This window comes from Notechis scutatus, chromosome Z (assembly GCF_049901735.1).
Source record: "Notechis scutatus isolate UNSWTSFEM ecotype Mainland chromosome Z, rNotScu1.2, whole genome shotgun sequence".
Lineage (NCBI taxonomy): Eukaryota > Metazoa > Chordata > Lepidosauria > Squamata > Elapidae > Notechis > Notechis scutatus.
In genome coordinates this window covers 106,885,783-106,905,728 of record NC_142025.1, presented here as the reverse complement: position 1 = coordinate 106,905,728, position 19,946 = coordinate 106,885,783, and the positions used below count along the sequence as shown (strand labels likewise).

Below are 19,946 nucleotides of genomic sequence, written 5' to 3'. Positions count from 1 at the left end.
AATAAATAAATGTGCCTGCAGGGATGCTACGATGGCTGAAATTACAAGAAATAGTTGTAAGTTTCTTTGATTGGCACTGCCATAATTTTGAATAGTCAGTAAATGAGTGTTTGAGAAGTAAAGACTACCTATAAACTTTCATATAAGCTTATGCCTTTTGATAAAATGTGTTAGTCAGATCTTTTGCAATCATAAATTAAAACTGCTTCTATTGTAAGCAGGTGCGTCCCACAATCTTCCACAATTGCCTGTCCTTTTCTCAAGCAGCAGCATGGTAGAGGTGGGGGGGGGAGCTGATTCTGATAGGATGCATGACTTTCTGCCTCATCGTAGTAACAGCCTAAGCAACACTGGAGGCCTGGCAGAGTGCAAACTGTGCTCGCCACCTGTTCCATAGCCACAAGGTGAACTGTGGAACAAAGGGGCCCTTGGCTGCAAAGTTGCCTGGCTGGGGCTAGCAAGAGTATACTGAAAATATCTCCAGGCACCTGGAGAGACAAAATTCCCAGACAAAACTGGGTCAGCTGATCTGCAGGCCACGGTTAAGGGGCCGAGCAACCATGATGAGACTGGGGAAGGGAATGGCTGCATCCTGTGACGGCCACGCTCACTGCCTTCACTAGGACTTATTTTTGGGGTAGGGCATATATTAGGCTCATGCCAAAAAAATCAGACTAGGGCTTATTTTTGAGGTAGGTCGTATTTTCAGGGAAACATGTAGTTCATCTTCATCTTCCAAACATATCTGTATTTTTAGCATGGTTGTTTTGCCTTGGAAACAGTTTCTCGTGACATAATATATGACTTTAATTCATATGCAATACAGAGAAAGAATATCTCATGTATACAGTGTACGATGCTGAAAAGATAGCTTACATCTTCTTTTTCTTCTCTCTAGTGCGTTCTTGCAAGTTCAGAGTTCAAATTTTCGGATCAGCAAACTGTTGATCCATTCAGTTCTGCCAGGAATTGGTTCAGCAAGCCTGACATTGTGGACTGAGAAAGGGTGACTGGCACAAAGTGTCTTTATCAAATTTCATTCCTAATGATTCTTGAATCATCTGAACTGGAAAATCAAACTGTAATAACAGAGTTTATTCTGTTGGGACTCTCCAATGATCCACGGATACAAGATTTCCTTCTTTTCTTCTTCATGATCATATTTTTAGTCACCATCCTGGCTAATATGGTAATTATAATGGTGATCAGGTCTGAGCTTCATCCTCAGACCCCCATGTTCTTCTTTCTCAGACATTTAGCTTTTATTGACATTTGCTATTCCTCAGTCACTGTTCCAAAAATGCTGGCAAACTTTATCCAAAAGCAGAAAACTATTTCCCGGGAAGGATGCATTGCACAGATTGCCTTCTTTTTCCAAATTGCTGGTGCAGAAGTGTTCATCCTGTCAGCAATGGGTTATGACCGATACGTGGCTATATGTCACCCGCTGCACTCCAGCAGATACTTGACAAAAGAGGTATGCAATAAAATGGTGGGTGGTGCTTGGCTCCTGGGTTTCGTTCATTCCATAGCCAATGCCCTTCCTTTGCTAAATCTCAATTTTTGCAGCAACAATGTCATTAAACACTATACTTGTGATCTTCCTCCACTTTTGGCTTTGTCTTGTACAGAGACTCTCACTAATTACATTATTCTTCTAATATTTGTGTTTGCATTAGGTTTTAGCTCATTTCTTTTCACTCTGGTCTCTTACATTCGCATCATTTCAACCATCCTGAAAATTAAATTATCACAAGGTAGGCAAAAAGCTTTCTCCACATGTAGCTCCCATCTTATTGTTGTGGGTTTATTTTATTTTACATCTTTTTTTCACTATATAAAGCCAAGTTCAGAATCACTCATCGATCTGGACAAAGTAATCTCTATTCAATATAGCATTTTAACTCCAATGTTAAACCCTATCATTTACAGTCTGAAAAACAAAGAGATCAGATCAGTCCTATTGAAAATGTTTGGAAAATGGAGGCCCATTCCTCATGCCTGAAATATTTTTAGTTCATTATAACTACATAGTTGCAATCCCAGTAGCCATATCATAAAAGGTTTAACAATTTAGCCTGGTTTCAGGGCAGCCTCCCTATCTCCCAATGGCAACTTCTTATTTGGGGGCTGGTATAATATTATGTAATATTGAATAAGAGAACCAAGATACTGGAGACTAAAATGTATAATAATGTATTCAATAATGTATTTAAAACCACCTGAAAAAGAAATTTAATGCATATGGATACAAAAATTGAGATAGATATCTTTTATTGTATTGATAGTTTTTATTTTTTTTAATAAACTCCCATTTAAAATGTATTTTTTTAAAAATTGGTTCTACCAATTGCATATCCATGTATTTCTATCTATCTATCTATCTATCTATCTATCTATCTATCTATCTATCTATCTATCTATCTATCTATCTATCATCTATCTATCTTATATGTCAACTCATAAAATATACACTATATCTTTATATCTCTATCTATCTCTATCTATCTATCTATCTATCTATCTATCTATTCATCTATCTATCTATCTATCTATCTATCTATCTATCTATCTATCTATCTATCTATCTATCTATCTGTATTTCCCCCAAATCTAATTTCTAAACACACACACATACAAAAATACAAGCATACAGTACATAAACACATGCTGTAAATAGATGATGATGAAGATGAAGAGGAGGAGGAGGAGGAGAAGGAAGGGATAGATGGATGGATGGATGGATGGATGGATAGATAGATAGATAGATAGATAGATAGATAGATAGATAGATAGATAGATAGACAGACAGACAGACAGACAGACAGACAGACAGACAGACAGACAGACAGACAGACAGACAATCGAACTGGTTATTTGCAATATCAAATAAATTATATTGCATATATTTTATACTTTAATGTGATCTGCATACTAATCTGGGAAGTTGGAATCTCTCATTTAATATCAGGTACTGCTTAGAAACTCTATTAACTTTACATATCACGATAGCTGTCATCAACAACATTTTGGGAATATGTTGCATATTTTCATCATGAAGCTATTTTTCAGTTGCAGCTAGTTTTGCTGTCCTGATATAATTTTTTTAGTCCTAATTCACACAATTTGATTCACACTGAAAATTCTACACAAAGATTAACTGTCCATTTTATGTATGCTTTGTGAAGATATTTAAAGCATAAATTACAAATGCTCTAAAATATATTCTTTGTCATATAATGACAATGATAAAGACCAATGCTCCTTTTAAATTATTTATTGAATACTGTTTTGCTTATATCATGAAAGAATCTTTCTCAGAGATTGAATTTTGCTTTGAAATTAAAACTCAAAAAATCCTCATCGTGCCCTTGATTGCACCAAATTATGACAGCAAGACAGTAAGAAGGATATGAAAAGGCATGAAAGGTACAAAAATATGAAGAGTTCAATTCATATATGTAGAAACTGTATAAGATTGCTTACTTTTTCATCGAATGTTAAATTGATGGAGTCTGTTAATTTGGGTTAGCTCATTTCAATTTTAGATTTTTTAAAAAAAGTTATATATGATTTATTTTTATTTTTCTAAGTCATAAAGTTTAATTGGAGTTGGCAATATGGAGATCTCCAAGGAAATTATTAAATGCATCCTTTTCCAACCTTAACCCCCACCCTACCATTTTAGTCTTCCAAAGCAGAGTTCCCCAATCTTTGCAGATTGGCAGTGGGGAGATGAATGGTTCTGTGTAAGCAATAGGCAAGCATGCACTCATGTAAATGGAGCATGTATATATGCATTCATCCACTGCTCATGCATGTGAAGATGTGCATGCTCATGTCTGCTCACCATTTCCATTCTGAATGGCTTAAGGCCTGGTAGTGGGCTGCAGCACAGGTATTGGAGATCTCTGTTCTAAAGAGCTTTGAAGATCTAGATTCCCCTTGGCATAGGGCTAGAATGGCAGGTTGCACTGTAAGGATATTTGGTCTGGTCCCCAAAGAAAAAACAATGTTTTATTCATATTTTATGGATTGGACTGAGCCAGCTAGAGTATGAGATACAGTCATATAAAACCTGTAAATAAATAAATTGATTAAAATAAACGTAACATCTCTTTTCCTGGCTATAACACTTGCAATAAAAATACTAAATTGCCCAATAATTGCACAAAAATTAGTTATTATGTGAATTCCTTTGAAAACCTGAGTGTTTGACTACATGTAAAAAACAACCTAATTCCTTTTAGCCTACATTCAATCTGCAATAACATGTGTTTTCTGAGCTATATTGTCCAAAATTATAAGGGTTTAAAGTGAAAGAAAGAAAAAGATAAATGCTTTAACAAACATCTCTTTTACTGGAATCAGTGGCAAAATTATTTTAATTTCTACTTCGACCATGTTAAATTAGAGAGATTCCAAAGGTAATCCAGGTTGATTTTCTCCTAGAGACCATTGAAAATTCTTACTAGCCATTCCATGTTTTGTGTCTGAGAAATTTCACAAGTCTGAACCTAGCTATCATGTTATGTTATATGAAATTGGAAGCTGAAGCTGTACTGCTGAGAGCTTCAGCTGGTGGGGACTTTGGGAGTCTGATTTGTTTTTCGCTATTCCCACCATAGTGAATTTATTACTATCACAAAGGATTAGAACATCTTCTCAATTGTTATCTCAATGATGTCATAACTTTCAACAGTTGTTGAATGAATGAATGTAAGATAAGAACTAATGATACACTATAGGTGAAAAACCTGGAACATAATGGTTATATATAGAGAGAGTATAATTCTCGTTCAATCTTCTCAGTGCCAATGCACCTGTTGCAACAATGTTGTCCATTAACCAAATAACCAATACTTTGTTCCAGTTACAGAAGAAAATATGAAAATATGTATCTTGATGGAACAATTAGCTCTGACCATGAACCTGTTAGCTTAGCAAAAGAGTTGAAATCAAAGTCAGAAGCTAGCATAAATGGGCCTTCTGTTTTCCAACACTGGGTTTCCCATTAGTGTGGTAATCCAAGAAAATTTACTCATCTTCTTCCAAATCAAATATGTATTGGAGTCTCTCTTGACATGTAAAAGACATGTAACTTATGAACTTATCAGACTTTTACTATTAATTTACTCTTATCATTATGTTACATAAAACTAATATCATTGCATTCTAAATTTTGTCATGAATGTAGTTAGTATACACCATTTCTATTGTAACTGCACTATCAAAAATGCAAAAGTACAAGACACAGTATATTGGAAGGGCCATTGATTGCAACCTTATTTGATTATCATTGCAGATGAATCAAGGTTCAGCTACTTGAACTATATGTGCTGCAGTGGCAGTTGATTGGAAATTAACTAACCTTTCTAATTAGATCACATCAAAATAACTTTGTAACCATCATAAATATGAATCAGTTGCCATGCATCCAAATTTTGATTATGTAGCCATGAGGATGCAGCAATTGTGTGAAAAACAGTCATAAATTTTGTCAATTTTGTCAGTGTCGTAACTTTGAATGGTCACTAAATGAATTGTTGTAAGTTGAGGACTACCTGTATTTAGATAGTAGAGTTAGTTTGAAAATCTTTTAATTTGGAGCATCTGCTAAACTTTATTTTTTAAAAAAACTAGTTAAATATGACTCAAAAAGATAACAAGTCAAAAAGTGTATGATCACTTTGATACAGAGTTTAGATGAGCATTAAATACCCAACCAAGGGATTTTCAGTTAAAGAAAAATATTAAATTTACATCAAATGTTAGAGAAAAATGGCATGAGGCATGTATAGTTCATTTTCTTAAAACTGGTGGAAATGCTATGAACAGATCATTATTTTATATGTAATCACAACATTGCAAATCTCAATGTTTTAGAAAACGATTTATAATATAACTAAATAAATCTTAAAAGTTGAATTCCAACTTCGAGCTGAGATATTTTTATTACATTTTGTGAAATTACATAAACCTACAAAATACACTGAATTCATTTTGTAATTTAAACAATACCTTTTACACAGTGGTAGAATTCAAATAATGTAACTGTTGATTAATTGGTTTTCTGCCCTAATGACTGGCTGGATGGGCATGTGAATGGGTGGGAATGGCCAACTTGATATCACTCATGTCAAGAGGCACCTTGCCTCACCTGGCCTGACTTCACCTTGCCTGGTCACTATCCTTGCCTCCGAGCCACTCTTCTCAAAGGCCTCAACGTATCTATAGTCCTGTTATTTGTTGTTCACCTTTTTCCAACTTTATTATCTGAATCCTGCTGATATATAAAAGGACTTGGAATAAACAAATAAACCAAAGTTTGGTGCTACTTTTATTTATTTCAGAAACAAAATAATATAGCACATATTCTGCCATACAATAAACCTCTTAGATCCAGAAATGTATTACACCACCTTCAGTTATATAAATAAATGTACTTAGATGCTCCTTATAATTGGTGATCAGCCTCACATGTTATCGTGTGGAAATGTGGAGACATTCCTCCATAGTGAATTGACAGTATCATTTGCCCAATCTAACCAAAGCAATCACAATAAAGAAACAACAAATGTGATGGAGCTGATTCCAGGCAACTTTTTAATGAGATTTTATTATTCAGTATAAACTGAAATTCATATTTTTAATGATTCATTTGGTTTTGACTGTGTTCCAATATTAAGTTTTAATTATATTCCTTTGAGGAAAGGCAATCTTTAAATTTCCATGAATGTGTAACCATGCATCCATCCATCATCTTTGGGATTTCTATGGAATCTCTTTGCTGTGTGTGATTATGATTAATTCCTTTACTTAAAAATCACTTGCAAATGCATAAAAATTTGCATAAGGCAAATGCATACATGTTATTCATTTGACAAAGGGTTATATATAATTCAAATAAATACTTGCATAATTTTGCCCAGGGGAAGAGTTGAGCAAAATAAAACAAGGTAACTCCTTCTATATCCTAAATAAAAGATTCAAATTTTGATTACAGATTAAGGCAATAACAAATGAATTTGTAATGGCACACATACACTTCTGCCTGAAGGAAAAGACTATCACTGACTCACAATTTTTACAGTTATAAAAGATGTTTGGAGTTTTACCCAAGCAATCTTTTAAAACGTTTCTTCTGAACTGACTCAAATATTTGCATGCAGTCATTTGCTGGAAAAATGTCACAATCCAAATATTTATATTCTTTCTGGCCCAAAGATCATAATTTTTTTTTTTTGATTTGATATAATTTATGCCTTCCAGGCAAAAACAATTGCCCAAATGTTATTTTTTCAGATCATTCAATATAAATGTTCAAAAATAAATTCAACAGGATGGCTCATTTTAAAGGAGAATTGTCCTCAGTCTTAAAGAAAACACACTTGAAATTACTGGCCTTCTCTGATCAGAGGGACTAGTCTTAAAGGAACAGAGGAAGAGCTGCTACTACCAGGAAGTGAAGCAAGCATCCAGGGAAGCAAGGCAAGTGGATGGAGGCTGAGGTGGGGGGTGGGGCAGGCCAAGTTAAGTGAGAGCAGGCTGAGGCAAACAGGTCAAGGCCAAGGCAATTGGGAACAGGTTGAGGTGAATGGGAGCAGGCCAAGGAGGGTGGGCAGAGACCAAGGCAAGTGGGTAGAGGCTGAGGTGAATGGAGCAGCCCTGGCCTCCATTTCATTGATGGTGAAACAGAGGCCAGGGAGTGTCATGCACATCAATCCAGAACTCATTTCTTGGCTACAGAGGTCTTTCCTGAAGGCACATAGGCTCCTGCTGGGAGGGGCTGTTGGTGCTGCCACCATGAGGTAAGACAGTGGAAGACATCCCCTGAAAATAAGAACTAATGCCTCTTTTGGAGGAAAAAAATAAGACTGGGTCTTATTTTGGGGAAACAGTACTATCCCATCCAAGAGTATAGATGAAAAGTCCTCAGAGCCAAGGGTTGCTAATAGTCAGCTACTCAGTCAGACAATCTTGTGTGTCAGTGTTGAAGAGCAGTGGAATAACCTGAGGTGAACATGGAGCGAACTTCAGCTTTTTCTTTATTGAAACAATAAAGGCTTGCCACAGCTGCCACACTAACAAGGCAGCCAGCTGGTGGACATGCAGCTGATGCCGTTTGACAGCTCCCTTTATAGCCAGCTGTCAAACGGCATCAGCCAATAGGAACGGTCTGTGTTCCCGCTGGAAACACGGACCGGAGTGAAGACTTCAGCTCAGTCTTTTCCGAACACCACACTCCTTTCCCTAGAACGGAGCATGCATAGTCCTTCAGATAACTCAGGCACTTGCACAGGTGGCCAGATCTTCTAGGCTCTGACAGAGCTGCTGCTGGAAGGAACTTCTCTGCTTGTTGGGCATCTTCTGGTGCCAATGAAACTGGTGTCTTGGCTTCAGGCAGCTCTGGGTGAGGGACCGATGACTACTTAGGTAGGCTTGCATTCCTGTCAGGTTCGCGGGGAAGTTTCTTCGGTGCCAAAGGTTTCTCTGTTGCAGGAACATCTGAGGGCCATCTGCAGATGAACTCCAATGCCTTCTAAGTTGATTGATATGGTGGCACCAAATGCGCCCGTCTTGCAGTTGGACCCTGTAAGACTTAGGACCGGTTACTGCCACAATCTGTCCAGGCATCCACAAAGGGTGTCCCGTATAGTTCGGGCATAGACCTGGTCATTCTCAGCAAATTCCCTGCCTGGCTATTTGATCCTAGGGGGCATGACTGGGGCATAATATGGGTGGAGTCTGTCTAAAGTGGTCCTCAGATGTCTACCCATGAGAAGTTCAGCTGGAGACCTATTAGTGGTGGCACAGGGAGTTGTGTGCTAGGTTAGCAGATACTTAGCGAGCCCAGAGGGCCAATCTATTGGCCCAAGCCTTCCAGGACCTCCTTAGCAGATCTGACTGCCCTTTCAGCCAAGCCATTACTGGCAGGATGGAAAAGGAGCTGGTGCATGCCTGATTCCCAGGTTAGCTAGGAAGACCTCAAACTCACAGGAAGTAAACTGGAGGCCATTATCAGACACGATGGTGTGAGGAGGCCATGGGTAGCGAATATCCTTGATAGAGCCTTAGTGATGGCTTCTGAGGTTGTGGTGGACATCAAGGTCAGCTCTACCCATTTAGAAAAACAATCAACCATCACCAGGAATGTACACCCATGAAAAGGGCCAGCCAGATCAATATGCACCGGGACCAAGGGGTCCCAGAATCTTCCCACCTGCCTTGAGTGGATGTGTGTGGAGCAGGTCTGGTAACTTGGCATGGCTGACAAGCATTCACCCAACTTGTAATCTGAGCATCCATGCCTGGCCATCAGACATAACTGCAAGCTAGGGCCTTCATTCCTGACAATGCCGGGATGCCCTCATGAAGGACCTTTAAAACTGAGGCTTGCAACTTGGAAGGGATAACTACCCTAGTTCCCCAAAGTAAACAGCCTTGCAAAGAAGACAGTTCTTGCTGGCGAGTTTTGAAAGGCATGAATTCAGGGGCATAAGGAATTGCAGGCCAACCCTTCCCACCCAGTCAAGGACTTGGGCGCGATTACCTTGTCCCTGGCAGAGTGGGCAGGCGATGGTCAAGGGTGGTGATGGGAAGTTTGAGATCGCTGATCAGGAACACAGCATTAGTTGGTGCAGGATCCTCCACAGGAACAGGCAGGGGACAGCGACTCTTGCCAGCTCGATGAACCAGTGTATAGGAATAGGCAGTTCTTGCTGGCAAGTTTTGAAAGGCAATAATGAAGTGAAGTCCCACCTGGTCATCCTTGGAGACAAAATCTGAGGAGTTTGTCTATCGCCTGATAGAAGACCTAACAGAGGCTTGTGATCCATAACCAATTCGAAATGGTGTCCATATAGAAACTCATGGAATTTTTTGACAGAAGCAAACTGCAGCCAAAGCCTCCTTGTCAATTTGTTAGTTGCACTCAGCTGAGGAAAAAGTTCTGGAGAAAAAAGGCAATGGGTGCCTCAGAACCATTAGAAACAATCTATGACTTAAATGGCACCTATGCCAAAAGGAGAACCGTCTGCTACTAAAACTAAAGGTAAATGCTCATTAAATTGGATCAGAACAGCATCGGATGTAAGCAATGATTTAACTGCACAGAAAGCATGGGCTTCTTAGGTCCCCAGTGCCAGGGGGATTGCTTATCCAAGAGTCTGTGCAGAGGCTCTGCAACAAAGTTTTATGTGGCAGAAATGAAGCGCTAAAAATAAATTGATTAAAATAAACGGTCTGTAACATCTTCTTTGGTTGCTCCTGGCTATAACACTTGCAAGGAAAATACTAAATTGCCCAATAATTGCACAAAAATTAGTTATTATGTGAATTCCTTTGAAAACCTGAGTGTTTGACTACATGCTAAAAAACAACCTAATTCCTTTTAGCCTACATTCAATCTGCAATAACATGTGTTTTCTGAGCTATATTGTCCAAAATTATAAGGGTTTAAAGTGAAAGAAAGAAAAAGATAAATGCTTTAACAAACATCTCTTTTACTGGAATCAGTGGCAAAATTATTTTAATTTCTACTTCGACCATGTTAAATTAGAGAGATTCCAAGGTAATCCAGGTTGATTTTCTCTAGAGACCATTGAAAATTCTTACTAGCCATTCCATGTTTTGTGTCTGAGAAATTTCACAAGTCTGAACCTAGCTATCATGTTATGTTATATGAAATTGGAAGCTGAAGCTGTACTGCTGAGAGCTTCAGCTGGTGGGGACTTTGGGAGTCTGATTTGTTTTCGCTATTCCCACCATAGTGAATTTATTACTATCACAAAGGATTAGAACATCTTCTCAATTGTTATCTCAATGATGTCATAACTTTCAACAGTTGTTGAATGAATGAATGTAAGATAAGAACTAATGATACACTATAGGTGAAAAACCTGGAACATAATGGTTATATATAGAGAGTATAATTCTCGTTCAATCTTCTCAGTGCCAATGCACCTGTTGCAACAATGTTGTCCATTAACCAAATAACCAATACTTTGTTCCAGTTACAGAAGAAAATATGAAAATATGTATCTTGATGGAACAATTAGCTCTGACCATGAACCTGTTAGCTTAGCAAAGAGTTGAAATCAAAGTCAGAAGCTAGCATAAATGGGCCTTCTGTTTTCCAACACTGGGTTTCCCATTAGTGTGGTAATCCAAGAAAATTTACTCATCTTCTTCCAAATCAAATATGTATTGGAGTCTCTCTTGACATGTAAAAGACATGTAACTTATGAACTTATCAGACTTTTACTATTAATTTACTCTTATCATTATGTTACATAAAACTAATATCATTGCATTCTAAATTTTGTCATGAATGTAGTTAGTATACACCATTTCTATTGTAACTGCACTATCAAAAATGCAAAAGTACAAGACACAGTATATTGGAAGGGCCATTGATTGCAACCTTATTTGATTATCATTGCAGATGAATCAAGGTTCAGCTACTTGAACTATATGTGCTGCAGTGGCAGTTGATTGGAAATTAACTAACCTTTCTAATTAGATCACATCAAAATAACTTTGTAACCATCATAAATATGAATCAGTTGCCATGCATCCAAATTTTGATTATGTAGCCATGAGGATGCAGCAATTGTGTGAAAAACAGTCATAAATTTTGTCAATTTTGTCAGTGTCGTAACTTTGAATGGTCACTAAATGAATTGTTGTAAGTTGAGGACTACCTGTATTTAGATAGTAGAGTTAGTTTGAAAATCTTTTTAATTTGGAGCATCTGCTAAACTTTATTTTTAAAAAACTAGTTAAATATGACTCAAAAAGATAACAAGTCAAAAAGTGTATGATCACTTTGATACAGAGTTTAGATGAGCATTAAATACCCAACCAAGGGATTTTCAGTTAAAGAAAAATATTAAATTTACATCAAATGTTAGAGAAAAATGGCATGAGGCATGTATAGTTCATTTTCTTAAAACTGGTGGAAATGCTATGAACAGATCATTATTTTATATGTAATCACAACATTGCAAATCTCAATGTTTTAGAAAGCGATTTATAATATAACTAAATAAATCTTAAAAGTTGAATTCCAACTTCGAGCTGAGATATTTTTATTACATTTTGTGAAATTACATAAACCTACAAAATACACTGAATTCATTTTGTAATTTAAACAATACCTTTTACACAGTGGTAGAATTCAAATAATGTAACTGTTGATTAATTGGTTTTCTGCCCTAATGACTGGCTGGATGGGCATGTGAATGGGTGGGAATGGCCAACTTGATATCACTCATGTCAAGAGGCACCTTGCCTCACCTGGCCTGACTTCACCTTGCCTGGTCACTATCCTTGCCTCGAGCCACTCTTCTCAAAGGCCTCAACGTATCTATAGTCCTGTTATTTGTTGTTCACCTTTTTCCAACTTTATTATCTGAATCCTGCTGATATATAAAAGGACTTGGAATAAACAAATAAACCAAAGTTTGGTGCTACTTTTATTTATTTCAGAAACAAAATAATATAGCACATATTCTGCCATACAATAAACCTCTTAGATCCAGAAATGTATTACACCACCTTCAGTTATATAAATAAATGTACTTAGATGCTCCTTATAATTGGTGATCAGCCTCACATGTTATCGTGTGGAAATGTGGAGACATTCCTCCATAGTGAATTGACAGTATCATTTGCCCAATCTAACCAAAGCAATCACAATAAAGAAACAACAAATGTGATGGAGCTGATTCCAGGCAACTTTTTAATGAGATTTTATTATTCAGTATAAACTGAAATTCATATTTTTAATGATTCATTTGGTTTTGACTGTGTTCCAATATTAAGTTTTAATTATATTCCTTTGAGGAAAGGCAATCTTTAAATTTCCATGAATGTGTAACCATGCATCCATCCATCATCTTTGGGATTTCTATGGAATCTCTTTGCTGTGTGTGATTATGATTAATTCCTTTACTTAAAATCACTTGCAAATGCATAAAAATTTGCATAAGGCAAATGCATACATGTTATTCATTTGACAAAGGGTTATATATAATTCAAATAAATACTTGCATAATTTTGCCCAGGGGAAGAGTTGAGCAAAATAAAACAAGGTAACTCCTTCTATATCCTAAATAAAAGATTCAAATTTTGATTACAGATTAAGGCAATAACAAATGAATTTGTAATGGCACACATACACTTCTGCCTGAAGGAAAAGACTATCACTGACTCACAATTTTACAGTTATAAAAGATGTTTGGAGTTTTACCCAAGCAATCTTTTAAAACGTTTCTTCTGAACTGACTCAAATATTTGCATGCAGTCATTTGCTGGAAAAATGTCACAATCCAAATATTTATATTCTTTCTGGCCCAAAGATCATAATTTTTTTTTGATTTGATATAATTTATGCCTTCCAGGCAAAAACAATTGCCCAAATGTTATTTTTTCAGATCATTCAATATAAATGTTCAAAAATAAATTCAACAGGATGGCTCATTTTAAAGGAGAATTGTCCTCAGTCTTAAAGAAAACACACTTGAAATTACTGGCCTTCTCTGATCAGAGGGACTAGTCTTAAAGGAACAGAGGAAGAGCTGCTACTACCAGGAAGTGAAGCAAGCATCCAGGAAGCAAGGCAAGTGGATGGAGGCTGAGGTGGGGGTGGGGCAGGCCAAGTTAAGTGAGAGCAGGCTGAGGCAAACAGGTCAAGGCCAAGGCAATTGGGAACAGGTTGAGGTGAATGGGAGCAGGCCAAGGAGGGTGGGCAGAGACCAAGGCAAGTGGGTAGAGGCTGAGGTGAATGGGAGCAGCCCCCCTGGCCTCCATTTCATTGATGGTGAAACAGAGGCCAGGGAGTGTCATGCACATCAATCCAGAACTCATTTCTTGGCTACAGAGGTCTTTCCTGAAGGCACATAGGCTCCTGCTGGGAGGGGCTGTTGGTGCTGCCACCATGAGGTAAGACAGTGGAAGACATCCCCTGAAAATAAGAACTAATGCCTCTTTTGGAGGAAAAAAATAAGACTGGGTCTTATTTTGGGGGAAACAGTACTATCCCATCCAAGAGTATAGATGAAAAGTCCTCAGAGCCAAGGGTTGCTAATAGTCAGCTACTCAGTCAGACAATCTTGTGTGTCAGTGTTGAAGAGCAGTGGAATAACCTGAGGTGAACATGGAGCGAACTTCAGCTTTTTCTTTATTGAAACAATAAAGGCTTGCCACAGCTGCCACACTAACAAGGCAGCCAGCTGGTGGACAACAGCTGATGCCGTTTGACAGCTCCCTTTTATAGCCAGCTGTCAAACGGCATCAGCCAATAAAAACGGTCTGTGTTCCCGCTGGAAACACGGACCGGAGTGAGAGCTTCAGCTCAGTCTTTTCCGAACACCACACTCCTTTCCCCTAGAACGGAGCATGCATAGTCCTTCAGATAACTCAGGCACTTGCACAGGTGGCCAGATCTTCTAGGCTCTGACAGAGCTGCTGCTGGAAGGAACTTCTCTGCTTGTTGGGCATCTTCTGGTGCCAATGAAACTGGTGTCTTGGCTTCAGGCAGCTCTGGGTGAGGGACCGATGACTACTTAGGTAGGCTTGCATTCCTGTCAGGTTCGCGGGAAGTTTCTTCGGGTGCCAAAGGTTTCTCTGTTGCAGGAACATCTTGAGGGCCATCTGCAGATGAACTCCAATGCCTTCTAAGTTGATTGATATGGTGGCACCAAATGCGCCCGTCTTGCAGTTGGACCCTGTAAGACTTAGGACCGGTTACTGCCACAATCTGTCCAGGCATCCACAAAGGGTGTCCCGTATAGTTCCGGGCATAGACCTGGTCATTCTCAGCAAATTCCCTTGCCTGGCTATTTGATCCTAGGGGCATGACTGGGGCATAATATGGGTGGAGTCTGTCTAAAGTGGTCCTCAGATGTCTACCCATGAGAAGTTCAGCTGGAGACCTATTAGTGGTGGCACAGGGAGTTGTGTGCTAGGTTAGCAGATACTTAGCGAGCCTAGAGGGCCAATCTATTGGCCCAAGCCTTTCCAGGACCTCCTTAGCAGATCTGACTGCCCTTTCAGCCAAGCCATTACTGGCAGGATGGAAAGGAGCTGTAAGTGCATGCCTGATTCCCAGGTTAGCTAGGAAGACCTCAAACTCACAGGAAGTAAACTGGAGGCCATTATCAGACACGATGGTGTGAGGGAGGCCATGGGTAGCGAATATCCTTGATAGAGCCTTAGTGATGGCTTCTGAGGTTGTGGTGGACATCAAGGTCAGCTCTACCCATTTAGAAAAACAATCAACCATCACCAGGAATGTACACCCATGAAAAGGGCCAGCCAGATCAATATGCACCCGGGACCAAGGGGTCCCAGAATCTTCCCACCTGCCTTGAGTGGATGTGTGTGGAGCAGGTCTGGTAACTTGGCATGGCTGACAAGCATTCACCCAACTTGTAATCTGAGCATCCATGCCTGGCCATCAGACATAACTGCAAGCTAGGGCCTTCATTCTGACAATGCCGGGATGCCCTTCATGAAGGACCTTTAAAACTGAGGCTTGCAACTTGGAAGGGATAACTACCCTAGTTCCCCAAAGTAAACAGCCTTGCAAAGAAGACAGTTCTTGCTGGCGAGTTTTGAAAGGCATGAATTCAGGGGCATAAGGAATTGCAGGCCAACCCCTTCCCACCCAGTCAAGGACTTGGGCGATTACCTTGTCCCTGGCAGAGTGGGCAGCGATATCAAGGGTGGTGATGGGAAGTTTGAGATCGTTGATCAGGAACACAGCATTAGTTGGTGCAGGATCCTCCACAGGAACAGGCAGGGGACAGCGACTCTTGCCAGCTCGATGAACCAGTGTATAGGAATAGGCAGTTCTTGCTGGCAAGTTTTGAAAGGCACGAATGAAGTGAAGTCCACCTGGTCATCCTTGGAGACAAAATCTGAGGAGTTTGTCTATCGCCTGATAGAAGACCTAACAGAGGCTTGTGATCCATAACCAATTCGAAATGGTGTCCATATAGAAACTCATGGAATTTTTTGACAGAAGCAACTGCAGCCAAAGCCTCCTTGTCAATTTGTAGTTGCACTCAGCTGAGGAAAAAGTTCTGGAGAAAAAAGGCAATGGGTGCCTCAGAACCATTAGGCAATCTATGACTTAAAATGGCACCTATGCCAAAAGGAGAACCGTCTGCTACTAAAACTAAAGGTAAATGCTCATTAAATTGGATCAGAACAGCATCGGATGTAAGCAATGATTTAACTGCACAGAAAGCATGGGCTTCCTTAGGTCCCCAGTGCCAGGGGGATTGCTTATCCAAGAGTCTGTGCAGAGGCTCTGCAACAGAAGTTTTATGTGGCAGAAATGAAGCGTAAAAGTTAAGAAGTCCTAAAAAGGCCTGGAGCTCAGTTTTGTGTCGCGTTGAGTGACCGGTCTGTTGTTTCGATCTTCTGGTTGGTTGCTGAATTCCTCTCAGAACGGGACCCTCGCAAGAGTGAGATACAGAGAAGCCCTCGCAAAGGCGAAGTTTGGCAAAAGCAGGACCCTATCCAGGGTGAGTTTGAGCCAGCAGATGGCAGCGGAACCCTAGCCAGGGTGATTGCGGGACTCTCGCAAGAGTGATTGCAAAGCAGAAAGAAAAAAAGAACACAAGACGAAGATTTCTTTAGGTGAGGCAGCGCATCGCCTGGGGCAGATGGAATTGTCCCAGTTGAGCCTGAGACAGATGGATTGTTCAGGCTGCTAGCTTGCTCTACGCTGTCCTCTTTTATTGTGCTGAATCAAAGAAGGGGGGTGAGGGATTACAGAAAGACAAAGAAGTTACAAACTTTATCTTTGAGACCAGGCTACGTGATACAAGTAACGAACTTTCTGACTGATAAACATGTTTTACCGAATACACATCTTTTATCTGACACAGACCTCAGTGTTAATCTTATCAACTTCAGCTTCTTCCTGTCAGTTCTTTTCCTGTCAGCTTGGTGAACTTTGCTCTGAGAGGTATACGTGCTGAGCAGGATTTCTCTTATGGAAAAATACTGAGACAGAATAGCCACAATTCCTCCTTTTCTTTATTTTTGTGCTCATGATTCTAGGTAGAGTCCTTTCTCCTCCCGAGTAGTCCCACAAGGTGACAACAAACCCTTCAGTTTGTTGGTACCCTGCAGATCTAACTCATACGAGGAAAAGTCCTCATCCCCCAAATCATGGCTTGGCATAGTTAACAAAACTTCTTTGGGAGAAAAGGAGTTATTAGTGTCTATTTCTTCCTCTGACTGTTGGTCAGAGTACCATTCCAACAAAGGTTTTTGACAAGATCTTTTGATTCAATTACAGATGTGAGAAAGCTAACTGTTTTTGAGTATTGTTAACTTCATTGTCAAGTGTATTCAAACTATCAGTTTTAGATGAATCATTAAGTGTAGTTGCTAACAATGTGTAAGAAGAATTGACCAACTGTACTAATGGATTCACCTGAATATTGGGTTTTTGTAGAAAGGTTGATTTCAAATTAGGATTGGGACCAACATCATAATGAGACATAGATATAGAAAGACGAATTGTAAAAAATATTCCCTTCATCTCCTTGACCATCCCACTGACGTCCTCCCCAAGTAAACCCAACCATCCATTGTTTTTTTGTAAGTGTCTTTCCTTGTGCAGTAAAGGTGATTCTGAGTGGATTTATTCTCTGTCCACAACAAGGCCATTGAGAGCAGGGAAGATGTGCTTGAGCATGGGTAATATGAATATAGTCATTTTTGGTAGGTGCTTCCCACCAGATATGACCTGTGGATACACAACTCCATTTTTACAATATCTGTCAACTACCCCACCGCAGGCAGAATGAGAAGTACCAGTACTATGAGCAGGACAAAAATATAATCTAAAGTTGTCAGCAGGTGCTGGAGAACAGGAGCCTTGCTTGTCCCATGTATCAGCTTGTAGTTTTTGTCTGCGAATTTTTCTACTCCTGTCCCATTTCAGCAAAATCCATGAAAAGCTGAGGAAACCATGGCCATCTAGTATAATTAGTGGTAGTGTTTAAAATTTTTCCTTGAAAATCAAGGATAGTCCAGGTGTAAGTTTGAGGTTGATGTTCATTTGTAGAAGATGATTGTATGCTTCGAGGAGTGCGATGATAGCCAAATCTTGGAACAGCATGAGATGCAGACTGCTTAGAGATGGAGTTGTCAGCGATGAAGGCAGGATACCCAAGATGGCGAGCTCGAATGAGAGCTGTAGTCTTGCGATGGATGTCATCAGGGATGAGGTGACGTCTTCGCACGACAGGTGGTTTGTAGCGATCAGGAACCCAGGAAGATGAATGATGCAATATGCATTTGGTGACATCACAGGGTGGAAAGCAGCAACGAAGATGCCAGCGTAGTTTATCTCCAGGAAAAGTTGTCTCAGAATTAGCTTGAGATGGCAATGTAAGTAAAGCAGAGGATAGTGGAGGAGATGCCACTGAAGAAGTGGAAAGCAATAGAACAGTGTGATTGAAATAAGTGTGATTGTGAAAAAACTCCTAAGCAAGAATAAAAACCTATAGTAAGTGGAGTAACATGTATAGTTAAAAATATTAAACAAGGAGAATAGTAATAGTAAATAGTTATGTCAGAAGTAGGAGAAAGAAAACTACCATTGTGTTGGAAAACATAATTACACGCAGAAAGAAGATTATCTTTAAAAATAAAGGTAACAGTGTCAGCAAGAAAAGCAAAAATAGCATCAGGAGATGCCCTAAATTGAGAAAAAAGACAGGAAGTATCGATATCAGAAGAAAGATTAGAGTTAGAGTCAGGTTTGCCATGGTAAGGTCTGACACAGCGAGCAGGAACCCAAAGCACTCGATCAGGAAGTTGAACAGCAGCGTAACCTTTTCCCCAGGTAATGAGCTGTGCAGGACCTTTCCACGCAGGATCTGGAAGCTGTCTGAAATAAACAAGAGGGCGGGAAGAGGGAACTACTGGCTTAGTGAAGTGGCGAAAGCCGCTGTGGAGGGAGGAGAGCCAGTAAGATTGAGAAAGTTAAGAGTGTACAGACAAACATTTAAGATATTTTGCAACGTTGGGAGGTTCGGGGGGCCTGAGCCTTTTTTCCCCAAATGCCAATCAAGGGCTTGTTTCAAAGTTAAATGTGTTCTCTCCACAATCGCTTGCCCTTGGCTGTTGAAGGGTAAACCAAACTTATGTGTGATGGCCCACTTATGACAAAACTCAGCAAAGGGAGAACTGACATAAGCAGGACCATTATCTGTTTTGAGAATTTTTGGACATCCCAACGTTACGAATGATCGAATACAGTGATTAATAACATTTTTGTAGCCTCTCCTCTTTGCAATGTTGCTATAATAAACCCTGAATAAGTATCTACTGATACATGAATGTATTTCAGGAGCAAAGGGAGGATAATGAGTTACATCCATTTGCCATGTATCACAGGCTTGAGTACCCCTAGGATTAACACCTTCAGGGATACCTTTGGCCTGCAGGCTACATGTTGGACATTGTTGAATTATTGCTGTGGCTTCTTGATATGTAATTCCAAATTGTCATACCAGGGCTTTCCTGTTTTGATGAAAATAATCATGACTCTCCCCAGGTGAAAGCTGTTGGAGAAGGGGAGAGAGGCCATAATTTTACAAGCCTCATCTGCCATATGATTGCCTTCTGCTAGAAATCCAGGCAATTGCTGATGACTTCTGATATGAGCTACAAATAAAGGTTTCCTCGCTTTTCAACAGTGTCTGAAGCTGTAAAAAAGTTTCATTAGAGAGGAGGGGTAACAGGAGAAATATATGCATCAAAAATATGAGCAACCATCTGAGTAACATACATACTATCAGATATTACATTTAAAGATTGTTGTGAAAAAAGAGACAACGCCAATAAGAAAGCAGCTAATTCAGCTTGTTGTGCTGATGATTGTGAAGTAGTTAAGCGTTTATGCCATTGAG

At 39.4% G+C, this 19,946-nt stretch overlaps 1 protein-coding gene across 1 annotated transcript; it reads left to right on the top strand.

Annotated features, from left to right (window-relative positions):
• The first annotated feature begins 1,411 nt into the window (after window positions 1–1,411).
• On the top strand, window positions 1,412–2,005 carry LOC113424035 (olfactory receptor 5V1-like). Its single transcript, XM_026685641.2, has one exon. The coding sequence runs from the start codon at window positions 1,412–1,414 to the stop codon at window positions 2,003–2,005; it is 594 nt and encodes a 197-aa protein (XP_026541426.2).
• The last annotated feature ends 17,941 nt before the right edge of the window (window positions 2,006–19,946 follow it).